This window comes from Anopheles stephensi, chromosome 3 (assembly GCF_013141755.1).
Source record: "Anopheles stephensi strain Indian chromosome 3, UCI_ANSTEP_V1.0, whole genome shotgun sequence".
Classification (NCBI taxonomy): domain Eukaryota; kingdom Metazoa; phylum Arthropoda; class Insecta; order Diptera; family Culicidae; genus Anopheles; species Anopheles stephensi.
In genome coordinates, this window is record NC_050203.1 from 23,993,481 (window position 1) to 24,014,333 (window position 20,853).

Here is a 20,853-nt window from a genome sequence, read left to right on the forward strand (position 1 = left end):
TGTCCATCACCATATCACGATCCACGACACGATCGCCGATGGGGTCTCGGTAAGGTGGTCGTGATCGGTTGGCGCAGAAGGTGTTGATTTAATTTATCACAAATCGATCTCTTGCTCACCTCCGCCAAGGCATAAGAGGTGATCAAATAAAACATATTCTACACGCACGGCTCCCCATTCCTCTAACTCGATCGTTTTGCTCGATCAGTGTATTAGCATAGTAAGTGTGGATAATTACTTCTTCGAACAAGTGCGAGAGCGGGAATAATTATCTAGAGCCCTCTCCACCGTACCACTCCGAGACAGTACTGCTGCTACCCCACCAGGTCCATATCGTTGGGGACGCCATGTAATAGAACGTTGCCGGTAGGGTTTTTTTTTATTATTTTAATTTATAGTCCGCCATGTAATGGCCACTCTTCAACGAAGCAATAAATTACCGCATTATGGGGAGTAGTCTTTCGCACACACACAGCACCGTGGAAGGAGTTTGCATTTCCGATCTTATCGGGAATGGTCATTGGTTTGGTAGCCTTGCAAAATGGATTTCTAAAGTGGTAAAGTTCAGGATTTATTAAACGCCACGGCGAGAGTGTATCGATGAGAGCAGTGATCGGTTCGGAGGTGATCCAATGGGGAGGAAGCATTTATTTATTGCTCGTGGCAAGTGTGATTCATTACTGGTCTGCTGATCCGTATTGATGTTACAAAGAACAGTGCAACACAATGTAGCTTAGTAGTAGTTATTAAAGTTTAAAACATTAAATGAAAGACAGTTAATCTCTCGAAAGGTCTAAACCGCATACACAGGAAAACGATACTGAAATGTAACGCTAACGCTTAGTAACGCTTTTTTTCTACTAGCAGATATAGGTTTGGTGGAGATATGGCTACGACCCTATAGTTAAAAAGCAAGAGTAGACAACAGAATAGCTCAAACCGATATACTCGACCAAACAACTCGACTAAAGAGCATGGCCCAGAATCAAAGCTTGAGATGCGTAAGCACAACCCACACGTGCTTTCAAACCGTCCGCCGCAACTGTAGCGCTCATACAAAGCCAACCGTCGAAGAAAGCATTATTGCGAAGGCCTTCAGCTGTCACCAGGGAGAAAGACGATGATTGGATCCTCTTCCTTTTTGTGTCTGTTGCCTCTTCTACGCCGCTTAATCATCACCAAGGGCAGAGTACCGGTGCGGTTTCTGGGCGTTCGAAGAAGCGCACCGCGCAGCAACGCGGCTCGTGATGCGCCGTTTGTAAAACAATGATGACGGTCGGTAGGTTAGTAGCAGTGCCCGGGACCACCCAACGTGTACGGTAAACGGAACAAAATAACAACCATATTATCAACATAAAAACACACACTGTGTAGCAATACCGATACCGTTCGTTCGAAACGCTGTCGGGCCCGTATTGGCACGGAAGTGCCTCTCGGGGTGGCGTGGACCTTATACAAACCAACCTGAAGTCACACGGGCTCCACATTTCACCGCGAGGAGAGTAGTTTTGTGTTTGCTAATTTTTGCTCCACCATAACCTAGGCAAAGGTTTCTCGAGCGGGTGCTGTGCTACTTCATAAATCTTCTGCGCCGACGAGAACGGACCGCACAAAGCCAACAAGTCTACGGCAGAGTCATAAAATCGAAAGCCTTCTCCTCCTCCGTGGGATTATAACGAATGGCCGTTTAACGCAAATGCCATCAGACGGATGATACGGCCGTGGCCGTTGGGTTTACGAACGGATGGCATGGGAATCGTACCGGACATCAATCATCAAATGGTCCCGGTGCTTCCCATCTGGAGCGAGCGAGTAAAAGGGAACACAGCCATAGGAGCTGATTACGGCCGGCCGGGCTGGGTTAATAAATCATTGACTCGTGACGGAGATCCAGAGTACCCCTGGTTTTGGGATGGTAAGCGGCACCCAAACATTCCAGAACGTTCGCTCCTGCTCATCAAAGATCAAAAGACATTCGATGGAATTAGTGTCCCAGGACGCCCCGATGCCAGGTGTTTTTTCGTGCCCGCCGTTTTACGCTAGGGAAAGAGAATTTCATTCCAAACTCGGCCTTTTTACTAATGTTTCGTTTCGATTTTGTTTCCTTTACTTTCTTTCGGCCATTTCATATCGAGTCTGTGTTGCCATCGTGAACATCTAAGATCCATAAGAAGGCGCTAAGAACATGGAAACCTCGTTCCCCTACTCACCCATCCCCGCGTTCTCGGTGCCGCTAGCGTATGCTTATTATCGTTCTCACCACCAACACGCAGCTGGACATTGGATGTGCGTTCCCCGCCGGGGTTCCATCGGGAGAATCCATCAGCAACCTCTTTACCAAAAACCCGACCCGAGCTAATATGATTATAATGGAGCTCGCGGTGCGCATCGAATAGCTCGGCGTGGCCCGAACATGGTAATGAGTAATACTTGACCACCCAACGTGAGGAAAAGTGCCTAAAATTGATGTTCGAACACACAAGACACAAGAAACCACATGCAGCAGCACCCAACAGTTCCTGACCTTGGCGGTGCACTGCTGGACGTTGAAATCCCAACACGTGGAAGGAAAAAAAACGGGGGGAAAATTTGCTAACTCACCTAGACAGGTCGGACAGCACTGGCCTTTGCGCGGTGGACTCGGATCCGAGCACGGTGCGTAACATTTCATCTCCGAGCGCGTTACCACACCGGAAACGCATTTGTAGTGCATGCAGGGATCTTCCGGATCGGTCCACTCGGTACCACTGTCGATGTGTCGGCCCTCGTATAAACATCCTGTTGAAGCAGAGAGAGAGAGAACGCCATTCCATTAGCACGAAGGGGGTTTTGGCTGCTTACTGTGGCTTTGCGCACTACCTACCGATACACTTGTCGCAACATTCGTCCGGGCCTTTCTTTTTGTAGAAGTAACAGTCATCCACTGCTGGGCAGCTTTCTGGATCACACTCCACGAAACCGTTCTATGTAAGGGAGAGAGAGAAAAACGAAAATTTAGTTATCCTGACAGGAATGTAAATTCACAATTACTAGAACTACACAAACCACAGGCTAGAAAGGCAACATATTCCATATTTGTTTCCTCGAGGAAGCCCCAAAGTAACAAAAATCTCCTCGTACAATAATTTTATTGCTGGCGACAGCTTGCAGCAACAAACGCTTCCACGTGCGACAATGCGACGAGCGATCCTACCGCGTGATATCACTATCAAGAAGCGCAACAAAATTTATCCAAGAAAATTGGACCGAAAAACAGCCATATGCAAGTGCAGTTTCCGTTCCTCGTTTGCTTAAGGGCGAATGTGACTCCACGTGACCGTGTCTAGTTGCGTTAAGGAAATGGTAGACACATTGGCACACTTTCAACTACTGAGGACCTGTAGACCAACATTCCGGTTTTTCACATGTGACAGCACCCGGGATGGAGTTTCCGGTGGCCGATTTCCTCCTGGCTGCAAGCGAATGCTGCAGTATAATCAATTGGACATGGCCATGATTACAAAACCGTAAATCATCCTTTTCGGTTACAGCTACCGTTACATGGGAAGTAATGGGATGTATGCGAAAGGTTTGCTTTATCTATGTTAGTGTTGTTTTCGCTTCGGTTTTCTAATGAAATAAGCAAACTGAAGTTTAAATTTAATTCGACATTTACTTCCTTTAGGAAGATGAGAATTTTCGATCTTTTGATGTTATTTTAAATGAAATAAACTTTAGCTCACGATTGAACGACTGTCCCACAAAAAAGGGAGCGAATTTTTGAAGCTCCAAACTTAATTTGAATATCCCGTTCTTCATCAGGAAAGTGTTTAATGTCTTTCTGCTAGACTGATTTCAATCGGCAATATTCGATTGAATCCTGGTGCGCTATGATTATTTTTACGATTTTCCCATCATTGAGCAATATCACTGTGTGCAAGCGTTGCGCAGGACTTCCCGACCAGACATTAAAGGCAAAATTGGGACACAAAACTCTTTCCCAATTCTACTTTTATAGTTTCGATGAAATTGAATTTTAACTCAACAAAGACTTTCAAGTATTCAAGCGAATAAACAAATATCACGTCAAGCATTCAAACATTGTGCGTTGTATGCTCCAGCACGAAGCGGCACGGTATCGTTTGAAGCCTTTTGGTCAAAAGGGTCGCAAGGGTAATAAAATTCTCCCTGTCCTCTCCTAGAACACATCAAAATTGCTCCCACACGCCAGCCAGCTAGCCGGCCCGCCATTGCCATTCCGCACGCATTTCGATCGTAATTGCAAAACACTTTTGCCAGAACTGGTCGATGCCGCCGCTCGCTGGAACGCCATTGTTATTAGGCCCTGTCGGCATAACTTTTCGCTTCCAGAGAACCCCACCAACCCGAGAACTACCATCACCAACTCTTTTGGCGTACTCGTGGATAGTTTGTTCTTCGCTGCGTGCCTTCGCCTCTTCCTATATAATCTATTATTTCAACTTCACTGAGCCTACAGATACGGATTCGTCTTTAATCGTCCAGAAAAAAAAGCTCAGAAAAAAGGGTTTTATGTCGTTCACAGTGTGATGTTCTTGTATTCTCAGCACGCGCATTCTCCAAAGCTTCACTACCGATTTTGCGAGACCATCAACCAAGATGTAAGGAACCATACTTTCAAGGGCTTTCGATTACATAGTTCGCCACGATTGTTTTTTTTTTTGTTCTTCCCAATCAAATCGCGAGAATGAAATTATGCTCTTGACTTTGGCTGTTGACCGCTGCGCGTGCTAGCAGTGGGACGATGATAATGAACCGTAAAATTGCAGCTACTCCTTAAACAAGCCCACCCAAGCTTATCCAAAAAGGCAGGAAGAAACAGCACCCCAACCACGCAAATCTCGGATCGGAAGTTTCTATAGCAACGAAACGCATAATGTACTACCCCCTTGCAGCTCATAAGAGCCCGGTCTGATCCGGTTCAGAATAAACTTGACCGTCGTCGTCGTCGTTGGTCGCTTCTTTATTTCTGTACTTCATTCAAGCTTTAATTCAAGCGTCCCACCCTGCACTGCGCTACCCAACTGCAAGAGATAGTGAGTGGCGCGGGGAAGGAGAAAAAAAGCGACATAAAGACCGAGACAATGGTGGTGTAAATGTGCGCGCAAAGTGTGGCGCCATTTTTGCTGCTCGGTCGCAAAGCATGCTCGAAGCTGTGTGCGTTATCATGCGTTATTTGTGCAATCGGGTGGGTCCATTATGTATGCAAAACTCGGGGCGCTGTCGGTTTGACCAATTCATAAAACGGATGCCAGATAAATAGCGAGCAACATTGACGCTTCTCAGCAGCACCACGACACACTGTGTCTTTACCGACGAAGCTGTAATAGCGAATCAATTACATCGACAGAAGCAATGTGAATGTGCAACCGAAAACTCATCAGGCGAATGTTTGATTAAACATACTTCCCGTGAAGCTTAATTTTCTAATCACAACAAGGCTAGCTCCCTTTTTAGCATTATCGATCACCGATCGAGCGCCGCCAAGACCGCAATCAAGTGTTTAAGTTTCTGTAATTGCAAAATTTATGAGAATCAAAACAACAACGCCCGGAATGGCCAACGCCAATACGGCGGTGGCGGTGTTTAGTAAATTATATTATTCCTTTTTGCTTGCCCCTCACTCTCGCTCTCTTTGCCATTGCTTCCCCAGGCAGCCCGAGGGTGCGCAACCGTTATGATTAGTTAGTTACCGGTAGAAGCAATTACGGGGCCGGCTTTAATTACACAAACAACACTGTGTGTGTGTGTGTGCTGTCGGTTAAGTGGTGCACTTTGGTGTGTTTTTTTTTAATGCAAAACCAAAATAGCCGACCAACCTTCACTTTGCAACAGTCGAGCCCTAATCCGATCGGAAGCAGCGCACTGCCCAGGGGGACACCGCCTTGGCGGTTGGACCAAGCGCCATGGCGGAGTATCTATTAAGCCGTCACTTTAAGCTGCGCTTAATCGTACATGTATATCATCATCATCATCATCATCGTGATCGTCGGTCACCGCCAACACACCACGATCATCGTCGTTCGCATCAATAACATCATCATTATCATTATCGGCAACAGCATCGGGAGGATGCAATGCAACTCCACTCCCTTCGTAGTTCACCTCCACCCCCCGCCCTGCTAGCTCTCCGAAATGACACCCTGCGTTCGATATCGCGCCCATTAATAATATTATCAACGATCATCATCGTCGTCAACGGGCCCACACTTAAAAAGAAGTTCGTCGTCACTACCGGCACCAGAGTCACCCGCCGTGTACTGGTAGGTGACGAGCGACAGACATACCAGGCGACGTCGGTAGATTAGCGAAACTGTTTTCCCCACCCCACATTCCCTTCACTTTCAATTCACTCCCAAACGCACACACTTGTACGTTTGACGCCGGTCTACGATTAACGTGGTGCTACCGTGCGAAACTAATCGTGTCGTCGCCGTTTGCCACGGAAGCTGTACATTAGCGTCATTCCGATGCAGATCATATGTCGGGCTGGTGGTGACGCGGACGAAGACTAGCGAGGCAGTGGAGATGAGGCGTCAGCTAAGTACTTGGTCCCAACCCTATCTCGGTCTGTGGATCGGTCTATCTTTGCCATCTCGTTACATCCACGGGATACGCGGGACAAAAATAAAACTAAGCAGCTGGATGGGGAGACCAGAGAACAACAAAAAAAAGCATTCCATCGATCATTCCAATTGCCTATATCACCCGGTAATGGAACTCGCCCGACGTTCGTCCACCAACAACCATGGGAGCTTTTAAAAAATAGAACTACTCCGATACCTGTACAAATCCCCATCAGGTTTCCGCGCATGACGCTGCATGAAACAATCGTTCTAGGCACATTAAATACGGCTCAGCCATTTTCGCTCTCCAAGAGGAAGTGGGAGGGTAGGTGGGGGGGAGGAGATAGAATTACCCTCTCACCACTCCTTCCCTCCTTTTCCCTACATGTTGGGGGGGTGGGAAGCTTATGTATGCGGGTGGCGCCAGCCCGTGAGACTAAACACACATCTATAGATACCGAGGGAAATCCATAATCGGATCGAATGTGACGCGTTAGTAATGCGCCATAGAGGAAAAAAATTGAGGATATTTTTCTGCTACCGGTTGCACAGCGTACAGTGATTAACAAACATTTTCTTCGATATTTTTTTACTTATAAAAATATATTTCAGATTAAAAAACTTTTAATTTTAAATTAAAAATAATTGACTCGGTCACGAAAGGTGAACATAAATTTTTATCCAAGCTTTTCCCCTGTCTTCAAATTCGAAAATATTTCGCAAGAAAAAATAGCTGAAAAATCGATCCAACCTTACGCTTTGCAGTTCTGCTGCATGTTTGTGTCCTGTCAAGCTGATTTCAATAAACAAGCATTTTACGATATAGCAACAAATTACATGCACTTCACTGCAACTAATCAAGTCATTCTGCTCCCACAATCCTTTATTAACGACTCAACTCATTCAAGCACTCACACACGCACGCGCATTCCAGATTTGATTGACAACCATGGAATTAAATATGTTAATTGATCGCACGTTCCACGAAAGTAACTACCGAAAGCGCGAGCCATTTTCAACCCTTCAAGACGCACCCGGCACCCATGGCAAGGGTGAGTGCAATAGTGTTAAGTGGTGTTCGGGGGTTAAAAGACGGCGGAAAAAAAGGCAGAGGTACAAATTATACACCTCGCTCACGTAACTCATCTGCGGGCAATCAAATGCAACATTGCAACCACGTCCACTGTGCTGTTGACGGCAGCACACACCAGCATCGGTTCCGAGCGCCAGATCGAAAAGGGGGAAATACGAAAACAAAAAAACGCCACCAACAAACCGATAGAATATTCATTACCATTCGAAACGTTTATTGATTGAAAGCGACATTTGACGATGTGCAATTCAATTTCCACTTAGCGCACGTTAATGTTAATCTAACTGGTATGAAACTGGGTAAAGACCGTACCGCGTGCTAAAATGCATCCTCACCAGTGTGCACCCGGTGGGTGCAATATTTCATCTTTCGTTCCTCACTAAACGATGTGCTATTACTTATCTAACCTTTGTTGGCAGCAGGAATCGGCAGTGGAAACAAAATTATCAAACAAAGTTATCTATTTCGACTGCATCTTGCTAAACACAATTTGCCTGGTTCGTTCTCGGAACGGGAACGAAAACACGATACAAGGAATAGCATGTATCCATCTACGATAAATACACTTAATGTTGTCGTAAATATTGGAAACGGAGAAATATAACACGTTCCCACGTACACGCTTGTACTGCAAATTCCTGGATGCGCCGAGGGAACTTTATTTTTTCCCAGTACAATCCCATTACCAAAACGGATCACTTAAAACGATTTCTCGGTAAAGGTCTTCTTCGTTTCGGGAGGATTCTTTTATTCGCCCGTAAGATGTACGCTTCAGGGAACACTTCGGGGAGAGCGAAAAGGAATACTTCCACCGTTAAGTGTTTTGCCGTTGCAAAAAGAAACCTACTCACCGCACTTTCGGTTAGTGCTTTCGGGGAACACTTTACTTGCCATTCGTCCAAAAAGTTCCTGCCCAGCCGGGACTGGAGCTTCTAATGCGGGCGAAGACGTTATTTATGTGCTGTAAAATGGATTTAAATTTTGAGCCTCCTCCCCTGGAGCATTTTTCCTGCCATACTACCAACGCGAGCTTTTGTCCTTGACTTAACTCACACGCATGCATTCGGTACTACGGCCACGAAGAAAGGCGCAAGACAGAATGCATGAATCCACTGCCCCGATCGGTAGTGTAAGCTACCAACTACAAAAGGGGTCGCTTTGGGACACCACTTTATGCATCCGGTTTGTCGGCCGTTTGTCGAAAGCCGAAAAGTGCAGTTACCGCAGTGGCAAGTGCAAACCGACACATCAACCAGGCGGCGGTACCGTATCGGCCAAGCAACAGCAAAGCTCGTCGCCGTTCCGTTCGATGCGCTCCGCTGAGCATTGACCCAGATGGGAGCGGCATGATTTATGCCCTGGACCCGTACACTGAATGTACACTTCCGGTCCGCATCTGGTATCCGGTTGCTTGCCCAATGTGTCCTTCTTATGTTTTGGGGTTTCCCAGTACACGAATGGAGGAAAATATGCTTGAAGCAAATTTACTTCACAGTTTTCCCAAACGTGTCTTTGAATGATATCAAAAAGATAAGGTGAGTGAAACATTTTATTTGTTACCCTTATGTGAAATGTACCATGCGCCTCCACTGAGTAGAGGGGATTTTAAGAAAACTTATAAGGACATCAAAAGATATGAAAATTAGAAATATTTTTAATGTTTTTAGGAAAAAAATTCGGGCTGTGCTCTAAGTTTGAAAACTATTTGCAATAATTTGTTTGTTTAAATTTTATGATTAATTATATAGCTGTTATCTTTACAACTCTCTGTTTTTTAATTGCTATTGCAAGCACTTTCCAATTAAAAATTTCCTATTTCATGCATCTCTTTCCTTTTTTAATTTAATTATTGTTTTATTTTAAAAATATCATCAGACAAATGATTTCCATTTCCTGATTGAAAGCAATGCACATATACCAACCAGCACAACCTGCACAATATCTACCAACCGCTAAACGTGACGCCAATGCCGCTTCCGTCAGTTTGCAATCAGGCGGCAAATGCAACCGAATGCAACCGTATCTGCATGCTCAACACTCCCCTCTCGCTAGAAACCTCTCTCCCCCCTCCACCTCCACCATACCACCACCCTAAGCGACAATGCCGTACCGCGTCCATTTGTGTCGGCATACAGCCAGGGTGTTTCAAGTGCGGCACCAGACGTCTAGCCTGACGTCTGTGGCATTCTTTCCGGCTCGAGCACTAGCCCACCGTCCACTGGCTCATATTCCACCGGGGGTGGATTTCTCACTGCCCTCTCACCAACGCCCCGGACGCTGTCCACCGTCCAGGGCAGCGTAATCAAGCCGCACAGCCGATTGTCCCCCAAGCGGAGGTCTAAATGTCAGGTCAAGCGGCTGTGCGCCATTTCTCTGCGGACAATTTAATTATGATGAAAAGCTGCAGGCTGAACTGAGCACAACAAAACAAAAACTCCCGCCTCGAGCGGTGCTGGCTGGTGGTGGCTAAATTGCAGGTGCCAATGATGGGCCACTAAAGTGTCTCGTAATTTTATAAGGGTGCTGGCATTTCGCGTTGAAGGTGTGCTTCGGCCCGCGTTCAAAACCCAATCCCCTACGGGCGTCAAGGGGAAACACTACCGTCATTTAATAATAATAGGATTGATCGGGTGATTGGAATTACGGCGCGGTCTGGAAAGTGCCTGGCAAGTTGGGTTGAGACAAGCGAGTGTAACGGCAACTGATTAAACCACCATGCAGAAAGACAGTGAATTATTTATCGTTTGGGAATACCTTTGGCTGTCCACTCCAAAGTCCGACGAGATCTTCACAGCCACATCACATATTCTGATGACTTCCATCGCCCAAAATCGACGTCAAATCAACCGTCCGAACTGTATCGTACATTAGAACAGGCCATCATCAAACCCTTCGCTAACCCCTTTCCCGGAACCGGAACCTTCACCGATGAAAAGGAAAGTTCCTTGGGGCTGTCTAAAAGTAAGGGGCTCACAGAAACATACCCACACTCGCCTCAACCTCATCAGCTGTGTGGCATCTCGTATCTAGCGAGTCTCTTTTTTCTGCCTCCTATCTAACCATCTTGAGCGCACAAGGCACAAGGCCACTCACGGCACGTTCAAGCCGGCAAAAGAAGCCCAAGACCGGATCTTGGAAAGGCCCCGAGACGATACCCCGTCTGTCAACCTTAGGCTCTCCTCGACCAGCACTACCTATTTTGCCCTTGCACAAGACGTTTCGGTTTTCGTTCCCCACTCACTGATCTCCAATCTATTCACATATGAATATGTGTGTGTGTATATATGTGTGTGTTTGTATTTATGTTGCCTTCCCTTCCTCTCACGTTCCCTTCCGTTCCCCTACCCCCTTACAGTTCCTTACAGACGGGGAGAAATATAACTCGTCGGACTGCTGAAATCATGATATGCAAATGACTTTCTACGAAATTTATTTATTTTCATACAATATTCATCAACGTCAATCATTAATCGTTACGTAGGGGCCATCGTCTCGAGGCCGTGTACATGCATCATACATGTACACGGTCCCAGCATAAGCCTCCCGGTTACTTACTCCTTTCTTTCCCTTCATTTCTCAGACGCTCCACGTCGAATGGCCACGCATTGAATGGTGACATTTTGGGAGCTCTTGTTGGATGATGATTACGCAGGGTAAGGAAACAGCGGTGGTCGTGTCGCCAGGAAGAGATATACTTATGTGAATACTGTAATCGAACGAGCCTCGAAAGGAGCACACATTAAGAGCAAGTTAACCGAACAAAACAACGCAACGGAATGTGGCTTGGAGCGAGTACTCAAACATTTGGTCCAAAAATTCGCCGTCACTACAGTGGGAACAGATGTTGCCGAGAAGGAAAAAAACCGAAGTAATAAATGTAAATGAATAACAATTGTAACCCTCTCGAATTGCATTGTGATAAAGGAAGGTTTTTTTTTCTGTTGTGTAGTATCTCCTATTTGTGGTGAATGGTTCGCTACGCATCAAGGCCGATGGTGCCATGCTTTTGATCTATGGTTGCGCAAATATAAATATTTTATTGCGTTCATGTTTCGCGTTTTCTTACTTAAATGAGAATTATTTTCAAGCAATTTTTTTGTTAAACGATTACAATAAACAATGCAACAAATGAAAGGAAAGCGATCAAAACACAACGCGCCGTGATTTAACGAGACCACATCGCGAGCACGTAAAGTGCTTGCGAAGTGAAATGGAATGTTGCCCTCACTTATCAGTCCTGGCTGCCACCACCATTTTGCCACCGTCCCGCAACCTTCAATTCGTACCAGCAGAAAGAGCAGCGAAGAGAGTGGTGATAAAAAAGCGGGCAGCCGTATGCAAAAAAAAAATAAGGGGCAAAACATAACATTCGACTCAACATTCGACAACAAAACCGAAGGGAAACCGACGAAAAATTCGATGACCCACATTCTGGAAGGCTTTTGAACCTCCGAACGCGCTGTAGTTTTTGGGGGGATGAAATTTGTTCGCCGGGTAGAACGAACTGGGTTGCGAAGAAAGGCAACAGCAAGATGATGTTTGGATCAACACGAAACAAGCGGTGGCGCACAGGTGGCTGATTCGGCCAAAGAGAGAAACCGTGCGAGAGAGCAAGAGAGAAAGAAGGAAGCTGTATGAAAAATGTAGCGTGCCCGGTTTGAAGTTACAGCGCCCGTTACAGGGACAGATCAAGAAAAAATCATTAAAAATAAATAAACAAACAAACTGATCGTACGTTTAGCATAATCGTGCTAACCGTGGTCCAAACTAATGGCGAGAAAGATGAGGCAAAAAAAAGCCCCTTACCAATCACAACATCTTTATTTCACCACACGAGCTGCAGGCCGACCATGGGCCGAATCATTCGAATAGCAGCACAAACTGATTCGTTTAATGTGCGAAATTACCGCTAGCTGGCCCAACCTATCGGCAAACGTGCTCCAAAACGCTAGCACAAGATCAGCAAACAGGGATGCAATTTCTGAATCGTCTGATATAAATCTGTGCATGCCGTAGATGAAAGCGAGATGGGCTCCATTCCTCCGGTGGACAAACTAGGCTTTTCGCCATCGAGAGAATCTCCTGCTCCAGGGAGAAGAAACGAGCAGGAAATCTTGCATGCCTTTCGCATGTGCACCACCACCAATCACCAACACCAATCACCCCAATCTCCACTTGCCAAGTACGGGAGGTGGTGGGGGGGGGGGGTTGTTATTTTCTCCCCCTAAATAAGCGAAAAAAAAATATACAGACAGGCCACAACCCCACAAAACCACGGAATGGCATGGCAGCGAAGTGCGCGAACGGCCTTTATCGACCTTGTTCATTGTATAATAACACTCGGCCATATTTTTATGTGTTTCTCTTTTTGCTTCTTCTCACCCCGATACCGCCAGACCCTCTCCACCCTACTGCTACTACCCTGTATTATGTACCCGGTATTATGGACCGGTTTTTCTTTGCACTATGTGCAACGTGGTTGTCGTAGGGGACCTTAACATGTTGACTTCAGCCACCCGGGGGCCACAAACTCACCCCACCATAACCCCCCCCCCCCCCTCCCAACGCTTTCTTCCGTCTCGTTTGCACTCTCGTTGTGATGTTGCTGTCCCATCTCGTCGTTAAACCCCGTCTGCTGTCTACTAAACTCTGAGGGCAAAACCTTTCTCTCTGTTGTTGGAGATTCCGAAACCTGCACCTGTTCGCAGATTCGACCTATGTTGTGTTTTTTTCTTCATATCGTTTTGTGTGTTTGTGTGTGTGTGTGTGTGTGATTCCTCTAGCGGTGGAAGTCGCATTCCACGTTCGGGAGGACGACAACAAACAAACAACACCAACGGCTGATCGTTTATCAGCACCGTCCCACCGTGTATGCATTATCGGATGTTTGGCGATCCCAAGCGTTGGATTCTCGCTAATTTGCGGATTATTCGATTACGGGCGGCACAGCGAACCTAGTTTGCATTTTCGTTTCGATCTGCGGCACGATAATCGAGCGATGCGACCTGTCAACCGACAGGTCTTCGCTCGTATCCGCCTAAACCGATCGTAAACCTTATCGGCTTTATAGGATCACGGACCGAGTGTGTGAGCGCGCGCGCGCGCGCCAAACCTGCCCTGGTTGGCAAGATGGATTCCCTCTGCCAAACCGGTGACATTTTGTCATCCGACAGGGTCCAGGTCCAGATGTTAGGCTACAAAGTCACATACGAACACGAACACTGGTAGCGCGTCCGGCATCGGTAGGATGGTATTGTGGTAGGATGTGCGATTCGAAACAATTCCAAAAGCCCGAATAAACATAAATAAATAAATAAAACCTATCCGAAACGATCATCATCATCTGCATGCCGGTGTGATTCTCTTTATCGGAAGGAGGGTTAGAGAGTGGGGCAAGAAGGAAGGTTTGATGGAAATATTTAAAAAAAAAACATAGACACACACAAAAAAAAACACCTGTGCTTGGTAGCTCGCGTAGAGTATTTTCAAGAGCAGCATCACACATGTGTGATGCTGAACCGCAGGTGGATCGCGGATGTTTTTTTTTTTTCATCCCATCGCTCAACCCCATTGACACTCACACACTCTCTTCTTGCTACTTTGTCTGCATCTCTATCTCACTTACGCACCAGCAAGCCAGACACATTTTGGTCCTTAACGATCACCTAAAGATAGAGAGAGAAAGAGAGTGCAACATCTTTCTCCATGCGGGCTAAAAACCAACTCAACACGCACGACGGCTTAATTCCCGTTCGTAAAACCTGGCCTCGGTAAGGTGGAGGACGTACACTTTCGACGATGCCGCGATGTACAAAAAAAAAGCAACACCGGAGAAAAACCATCGCTAGCCAAACATACTAAAGTACTTCGTTGCGGGGCAACATTCTTGAAATTCGCGCGCCCCAACGCGCTTACCCTCGGACAATGTTGGTGTGACCAAGCATACCCAGCAAGACAAGAATGGTTGGCTCCCTCGCAAAATCCGGCTTCAGCTTCTATAACCACCGGACCGGGCCACACACTCAGACGAGTGACGAACGCGACGCGACGCAAACCCAGGGCCAGGAAGTGAGATAGGACGATAGGGGAGAGCAACACACGCACGGTGAAGAACGGGACGAAACACATCAGCACGCACGCGGAACATTCCATCCGATGAATACTAATATTGTGTTTAATGTATGCAAAGATTTTAATTCCCTCACGCTTGTGGGTGGCAGAGAGATGAGGGGGGGGGGGCGGGTTGGGGAGGGACAGTGCGGACAGTGCGATAAAAAGGAACCGTTCTATCCGCAGACTCACCCTCGCATCTGGTTTGGCAAACAGCTGGCCCGGAACAAACGCCGTCGATCGGCGATCGTCGTTAGTCAAATGATCTAACCAGCTCGGGTGGCAAGCCGGTGGCAGGCCAAGATCATTTCGCCATTTCTTCCAACGACGGTTGTTGTTGCTGCTGGGGCCAGCAGCTGATGCTCTCAGCACGACAGGAGGTACGGTTGGCTATCGCCAAGTCGAGTGTTCTCGTGCACCCACCGTATCAAGATAGAGCTACCGAACGACCTGTGTCTGGTGCTGTAGCACGATGACTGCGAACGTACGAAAAAATACGTCCATCGAAGCTATTAAGCTCTGGGAACAGGGAGGAAGGATAGAGGGGGATGTTTGGGAGGGGAAGGGGTGAAGAGCAGAATCTTTTATGCTTGATTTCCGATCAAGAATTTGTGCTGGGGCATAAGTAAATGCAAGGCACACCAGTGTCTCGCAATGGCTCGAACGTTGTCGCTAGACGTGAGCGCCCGGAGAAGCGATGATCATTGCAGCATCATTGCATCGCTTATCGCACATGCTTAGGCTCTTTACTGGTTTGCTTGCTTTTTTTAACGTGCTCAGTGACGGCTTGCCTCTTCATGCTGCTAGGTGGAACCAAATGTTGTTTACATTTCATGAGCATTAAAAATGTCAAGCGTTCGTGGTTAAGAATCGATAAAACCACCTTTAAAGGCAATTGGAATATTCAATCTCAGGGATGGGAAGAGGAGAAAAGAAATATGGAAGGGCTGGTAACGTAGGAGCATTATAGAATGTCGTGGTTTTATGGACTTCTTCTGACTTAATGATCACTTAAGACCTTAAGTGATTAACAAAGTTGCGCTCAATTCTCGTAGTGATTAATTGGGCAGCTCATAATACCTTTTATCCAGATGATACCACCACACATAATTTTTTGCGGCATAGTTCCACCGCAAATATCACAACTGAAGGCTATAAATGTCCCTCCTCTGAGGAGATCTTGTCGTTCAGTTATGTCATTTGAAAATGACTTTTCTTGAACAGTTTAACAAACGTTCCTTAAAAACTGACCAACGAAAAGCGCTATTTAATCGCTACAAACGCTCCGTGGAAGATCTGCCACATTGCCTTCAAGAGCTACCGAAGCGCCAGACCGATCCTTTTCCGTCCTCACTACAGATCGACCATCAAACAACGCCAAGTGCACCATCTCAAAAGACGTAGAAGGGGTATTTTCGTTCTTGCTTTTTTTGCCCAAGATCAACAACGTGTTTCCCCCGGGGGAAGGCTTGCGGACGCCGCTTGCTACCGCCCAGTGTGTGTGTTAGCTTTTCATTTAGGTTATTTGTTCGACACAAGTGGCAAAACGGAAAAACGTTAATACACTACCAGGTTGGTTGGTTTTGTTGGCTTCCGTCTTCCACGTCTGGTACTGTTTGCCGTTCTTCCACCCGTGATGCTTCGAAGCTGTGTCTTCGACGATATTTTTTTTTCTTTCTCCTGTCTTTTGTTACCGCCAGTGTACCTGTCGCTTTGTCTTCATTTTCATTTGTCAATAAGAAGCCGACACTGTCGTCGTCGACAAACGCCAACTGCGGAGGGTCTCCGGGAGCGACCGATAGAAAACATTAGCCGAAGCTGGGATGGCGCCCGTGCGAGCTCGGTGATGGACCGTGCGGTGGGTCAATCGCCGATTCGATGCAACGGTTGTGCAGTGGTAAACATTGGTTTTAGGGAGGGAAGGTGAAGAGCGAAGGAGAGAGAGAGAGCTAGAGTAGGAGATCCCAAACAAACAACAAACACAAACCGAATGTTGCAAGCACCAGCCTCGCACGGTCATCACTCAACATCGTCATCCGGCCATCAGCAGGTACCACCGGGTACAGCAACGATTCCACACATGCATCACACGAGGACCTGTGGTGCATTCTCGGTAACGTGCAACACAGGCATTATCAATGAACTGGTGAAAAAGGACGGTCCCGCGTAAAGGACCACAAAACTGGACCCAATCATTAAACACATTGGCGCCGGATCGAACCTTTCCAAAATTGAGTACCAGCAGGAGCTGGCGTCAGCAAACAACGCATCCCTCCTGTACATCCCGTGGCGATGATGGCGAGTCCTTTTTGCCTTTCTACCTGTGACACAAACTGCCCGAAGCAGTGGTCCTATCCTTAAGCTAATAAAAACACAGCAGGATAAAAACAATAGCACTTGACAACGTTCCAACAATGCGCCGGGAGAATGAATGCTTTCTGACTTGACTTTTACCGAAATTACCAAGAAATCCCTTTCCCCCTGCCGGAACGAATCTGAACACAATTATCAGCCTCCGGCCTCGTAAACGTACAGACATCAGGCGCGCGGTAGACTTACCTTGCAGATACACTTGAAGCAGCCCATGCTGATTCGAACCTCCTCGCCCTCGTTTGTGCACGGTTGCCGATATCCAGCTGTGAAGGAGAAGAGCAAACGAAGCATTTAGACAACCGTAACTATCCCATTTAAGGAGGATGGAAACTCTAAATAAACAATCTAACAGCGGACAGAGGAAAAAAAACCTTCCTCAATCATTAAACGGAACGTAAAGAAACGAGATTTTTTTAATGAACGAACCTCAATTTCATTCATGGACTAAGGGTAGGTCAATCAGGAAGAATAGGATCAAAAACGAAGCCGACCTGTAAATTATCAGTACAATTCAACGATTTACACAAATTTACCAGAATTAGAGGCTCATTGTTGACCGTGAGCTGAAGAACACATTCGGCAAAGCGCCCACCCGCGATCGGCCTAGTGTGATGTAACAATGGACGAGGGCCTCATTTCGCACGTTAACACCGGCAGCATTCAATCTGTCACACCCAAATTCGCACATTCGCACGAATAATGCTTAATAGTACTAACCAAGTGCCCAGTACGGTGCCCATATTTACACATGTTCTCTCATGCGAAATTGTCACACAATGTAGCAATTGCTCAAGACGCTCCAAAGCCGGCTTACATAGACCATCTTCAAACGAAACCGCGAATTCTAGTTCACTGCACCCGTCACCGCATTAGTTAGCGTGTTTGCTCCACACACCACAGCACAGATCGATTTGCATCGGAATCGCCCATCCCACCATGAAATCATCACCGCTTTTGCAAGGTGCGTCTCGCCGGGCCAGGGGCTCCCATGGAGTAGCGCGCGGCGGAAAGGACCAAAAACACAACCCCTGTTGAAACTGAATCAAGTTCGCTGTCACCGAATCGGAGCTGGAGCATAGATTCGAGCCGAGGGGAGAGCGAGAGTCACGAAACCAAAATAAAGCAACACGCACCGGTTACAAAAAAAAATCCGTCCGAAACCAATTCCCTGGTCAATCCTCCCGGGTATTGGGATGTTGTCGAGACCATTTGTCAACTTCTTGGTGGTGACCGTTGGAGCACAACACTTTTCGCTGACGGGCTGTCACGAATTTGTTTCTTTTCCCGTTTTTTTTGCCTTTAGTGTGCCCAACACACACACATACACTTCCTTCCTTCCGTTTTAAAGGTGGGCGAAACCTCCCGGATTTCACCTGCCTCCACAACAACTACACTACATCAGCAAAAAAAAAGGAAAAACAACACCATCCCCCGCTGGTCCGGATGATGATATTTTGGTCCGAAAATAAATCAATGTATTTATTTTTAATTCTCCGTGGTGGTTATTTTTAGCCCGGTGATACAGTGAGGTTAGTTTCCGTTTTGGTTTATGAAGGGGGGAAGGGGGGAGGGCCCGCAGCTTTCTGACGTTACGGGGGTTTAACTTCATTTGCAATTTTTGTTCGTTTTCGGTCGTTACATGGAGCGAAACGGTGCGTCCACGCAATAACTGTATGCTCTTGGTAGTTTCAAGTATCTGCACACGTCACCGGCTTTGATTTCAGCTCCGAAGCAAAACAAAAAATAATACACTCACCCTCCCCGTCGTAATCATCCCCCTTTGCGTTGGCACTCCAGAAGTGTTAGGCCCACATTGCCAAAAACCACCACAATCCGTTTATCCGTTTGCCTATTGTCTGCTGACGTCACAACGTTCGTCACAGCTTGCGGGAAAGCGGCATGCAATGGGAGTCGGGTCCACCACCAGGTTCCTGACTGTTTGCGGTCGTGTCTACGTTTGCCACGGGCGTACGTGTGTACGAGATATTCACCACCCGGATCGTGTGGACATACCTTTACGCGATAGCGATGGCAAACAAGATTATCCACCGCCCGCCGGAGGACCCTCTCTCGCCCGGGATCGGAACACTGAGAGGGAGGTATCAATGGAGCAGGCACAACAGGCAGGGCGGTTTACCAGAGACATGTGCACATATTTGCTGTTCACACTTTGGCCAGCCGCACGGATATCTGATACCTGGTCGGAAGTCGGAGACGCCGCTGATAAGCGCGGCTTGGGTCGGCCGACTACCAGCCGTCCGGCTTCGGTTGCTTCTCTGCAACAAAGTGCAGCCTGACGGAAGATGAATGAAGCCAGCAGCCGGAGGAAGATTCCGCCCGATTCCGGTTCCGGCGACGCCAACCCGTTCCAGACACCCCCTCCTGCGGACGTTCGCCGTATGTCAATACCACACCTACAAAGCGCCGTGTTTATCCGTTCGTATCCCCAGCGTCCAACCGGACGGTGGCCGGGTACAAGCGGTTACGGAGTAAATATTGCCCTTTCCGTGGTCCGCCTTCCCCTCCCCCCCCCCCTCGTTTATCCCAGCTGCATGTGGGCGAATGGGCTGTCCTCATCGTCACATCGTGAGGAAAGGTTTTGTGGCAAATAGTAACAACAAGAACGCCAACAACAATACAACCCGACAGCGCGTGAAATACGGCGCAACACGGTGACTCACGGGATGACGTTTGAAAAACTGCGGGTTCACAACACAACACCATCATCATCACCAGCGTCACCGACGCGCAGCCGACAAAAAGGCGGCCAGCGGCATTTTGGCAAATATTTACATCCTCTGCGACCATGTTCACGGTTTCGGTGTGTTGTGCTTCCCATCTTCATAGCTTCTAGCGATTCTAACCGTTTTTTTTTTGGTGGCGTTTAGAACGTTCGCTTGCTTTTCCCACACTCGTTGACGAACCGGCTCCGAAGATTCCGACCGGAAGAACGACCTGGGTGTGGGGAGGGGGTGACGGAAGTTTGCGTTTGCCGGTCGAGTGTCAACGGTCACGTTTACTGTCACGAGCAGTCGCGATGAGCCGGTTCTACCCTAGTTTCATATCAGCAGCGCCATCTTGGGGTGGATGGTACGAAGCTCCACATTAACAAGACACCCCCCAGTAACAGAAGATCGGACACTACGATACCGCGTACACACCTCGATCGTCAGCAGAAAATCGTGATAGTGGTGCATCCTGCCCGTACGTCGGGACGATTGGTCCAGCAGCGTGCAGAATTCTTTCTGCACCCATGTACTGTCACCAACGTTCCAACACTTTAATGTCGTCTCGGTACGGCTTTTTTTTTGTAAGCTAACTGGGGGATACTGAATTACTGATAGTTGGCCGATAAGCATCGAACGACACCATGCTGGAAGGGTGCAACATCATCATACTAGTACACCACCAACCATCTTGCCACTATCTGAACGTCCGATCTTTTACTTCTCTCTCGCTTCTTTTTTTTTCGCTTCCCTCCATCTCAGGGAAACACCTTCAGTTAATTGCCAAGCTTCACAGTTCATCTTCTGAAGGAACAGCTAAAAAAAAAACACAAACTGCACCTCCCCTGAGGGTTCAACGATGGGACAAGAAACGTGGTTTTGGATAACGGAACGAGTCTGCGAGACGCTCATGTTGCTGTTGTTCGGCTACAACAAACGGCTACAACGACGGTCATTAAAAGCAACT

General features: G+C 47.3%; 1 protein-coding gene across 6 annotated transcripts in view; it reads right to left on the bottom strand.

The window, feature by feature from the left end:
* The window catches only part of LOC118511342 (BMP-binding endothelial regulator protein), a 72,915-nt gene that overhangs the window by 20,091 nt on the left and 31,971 nt on the right, over window positions 1-20,853 (bottom strand). For all 6 annotated transcript variants that reach the window (XM_036054295.1, XM_036054292.1, XM_036054289.1 and 3 more), the window contains 3 exons: window positions 17,347-17,423; window positions 2,864-2,963; window positions 2,602-2,778 (listed from right to left, as the gene is read on the bottom strand). In XM_036054295.1, the coding sequence (XP_035910188.1) occupies window positions 2,602-2,778; window positions 2,864-2,963; window positions 17,347-17,423 (354 nt within the window). The remainder of the gene's footprint in view (window positions 1-2,601; window positions 2,779-2,863; window positions 2,964-17,346; window positions 17,424-20,853) is intronic.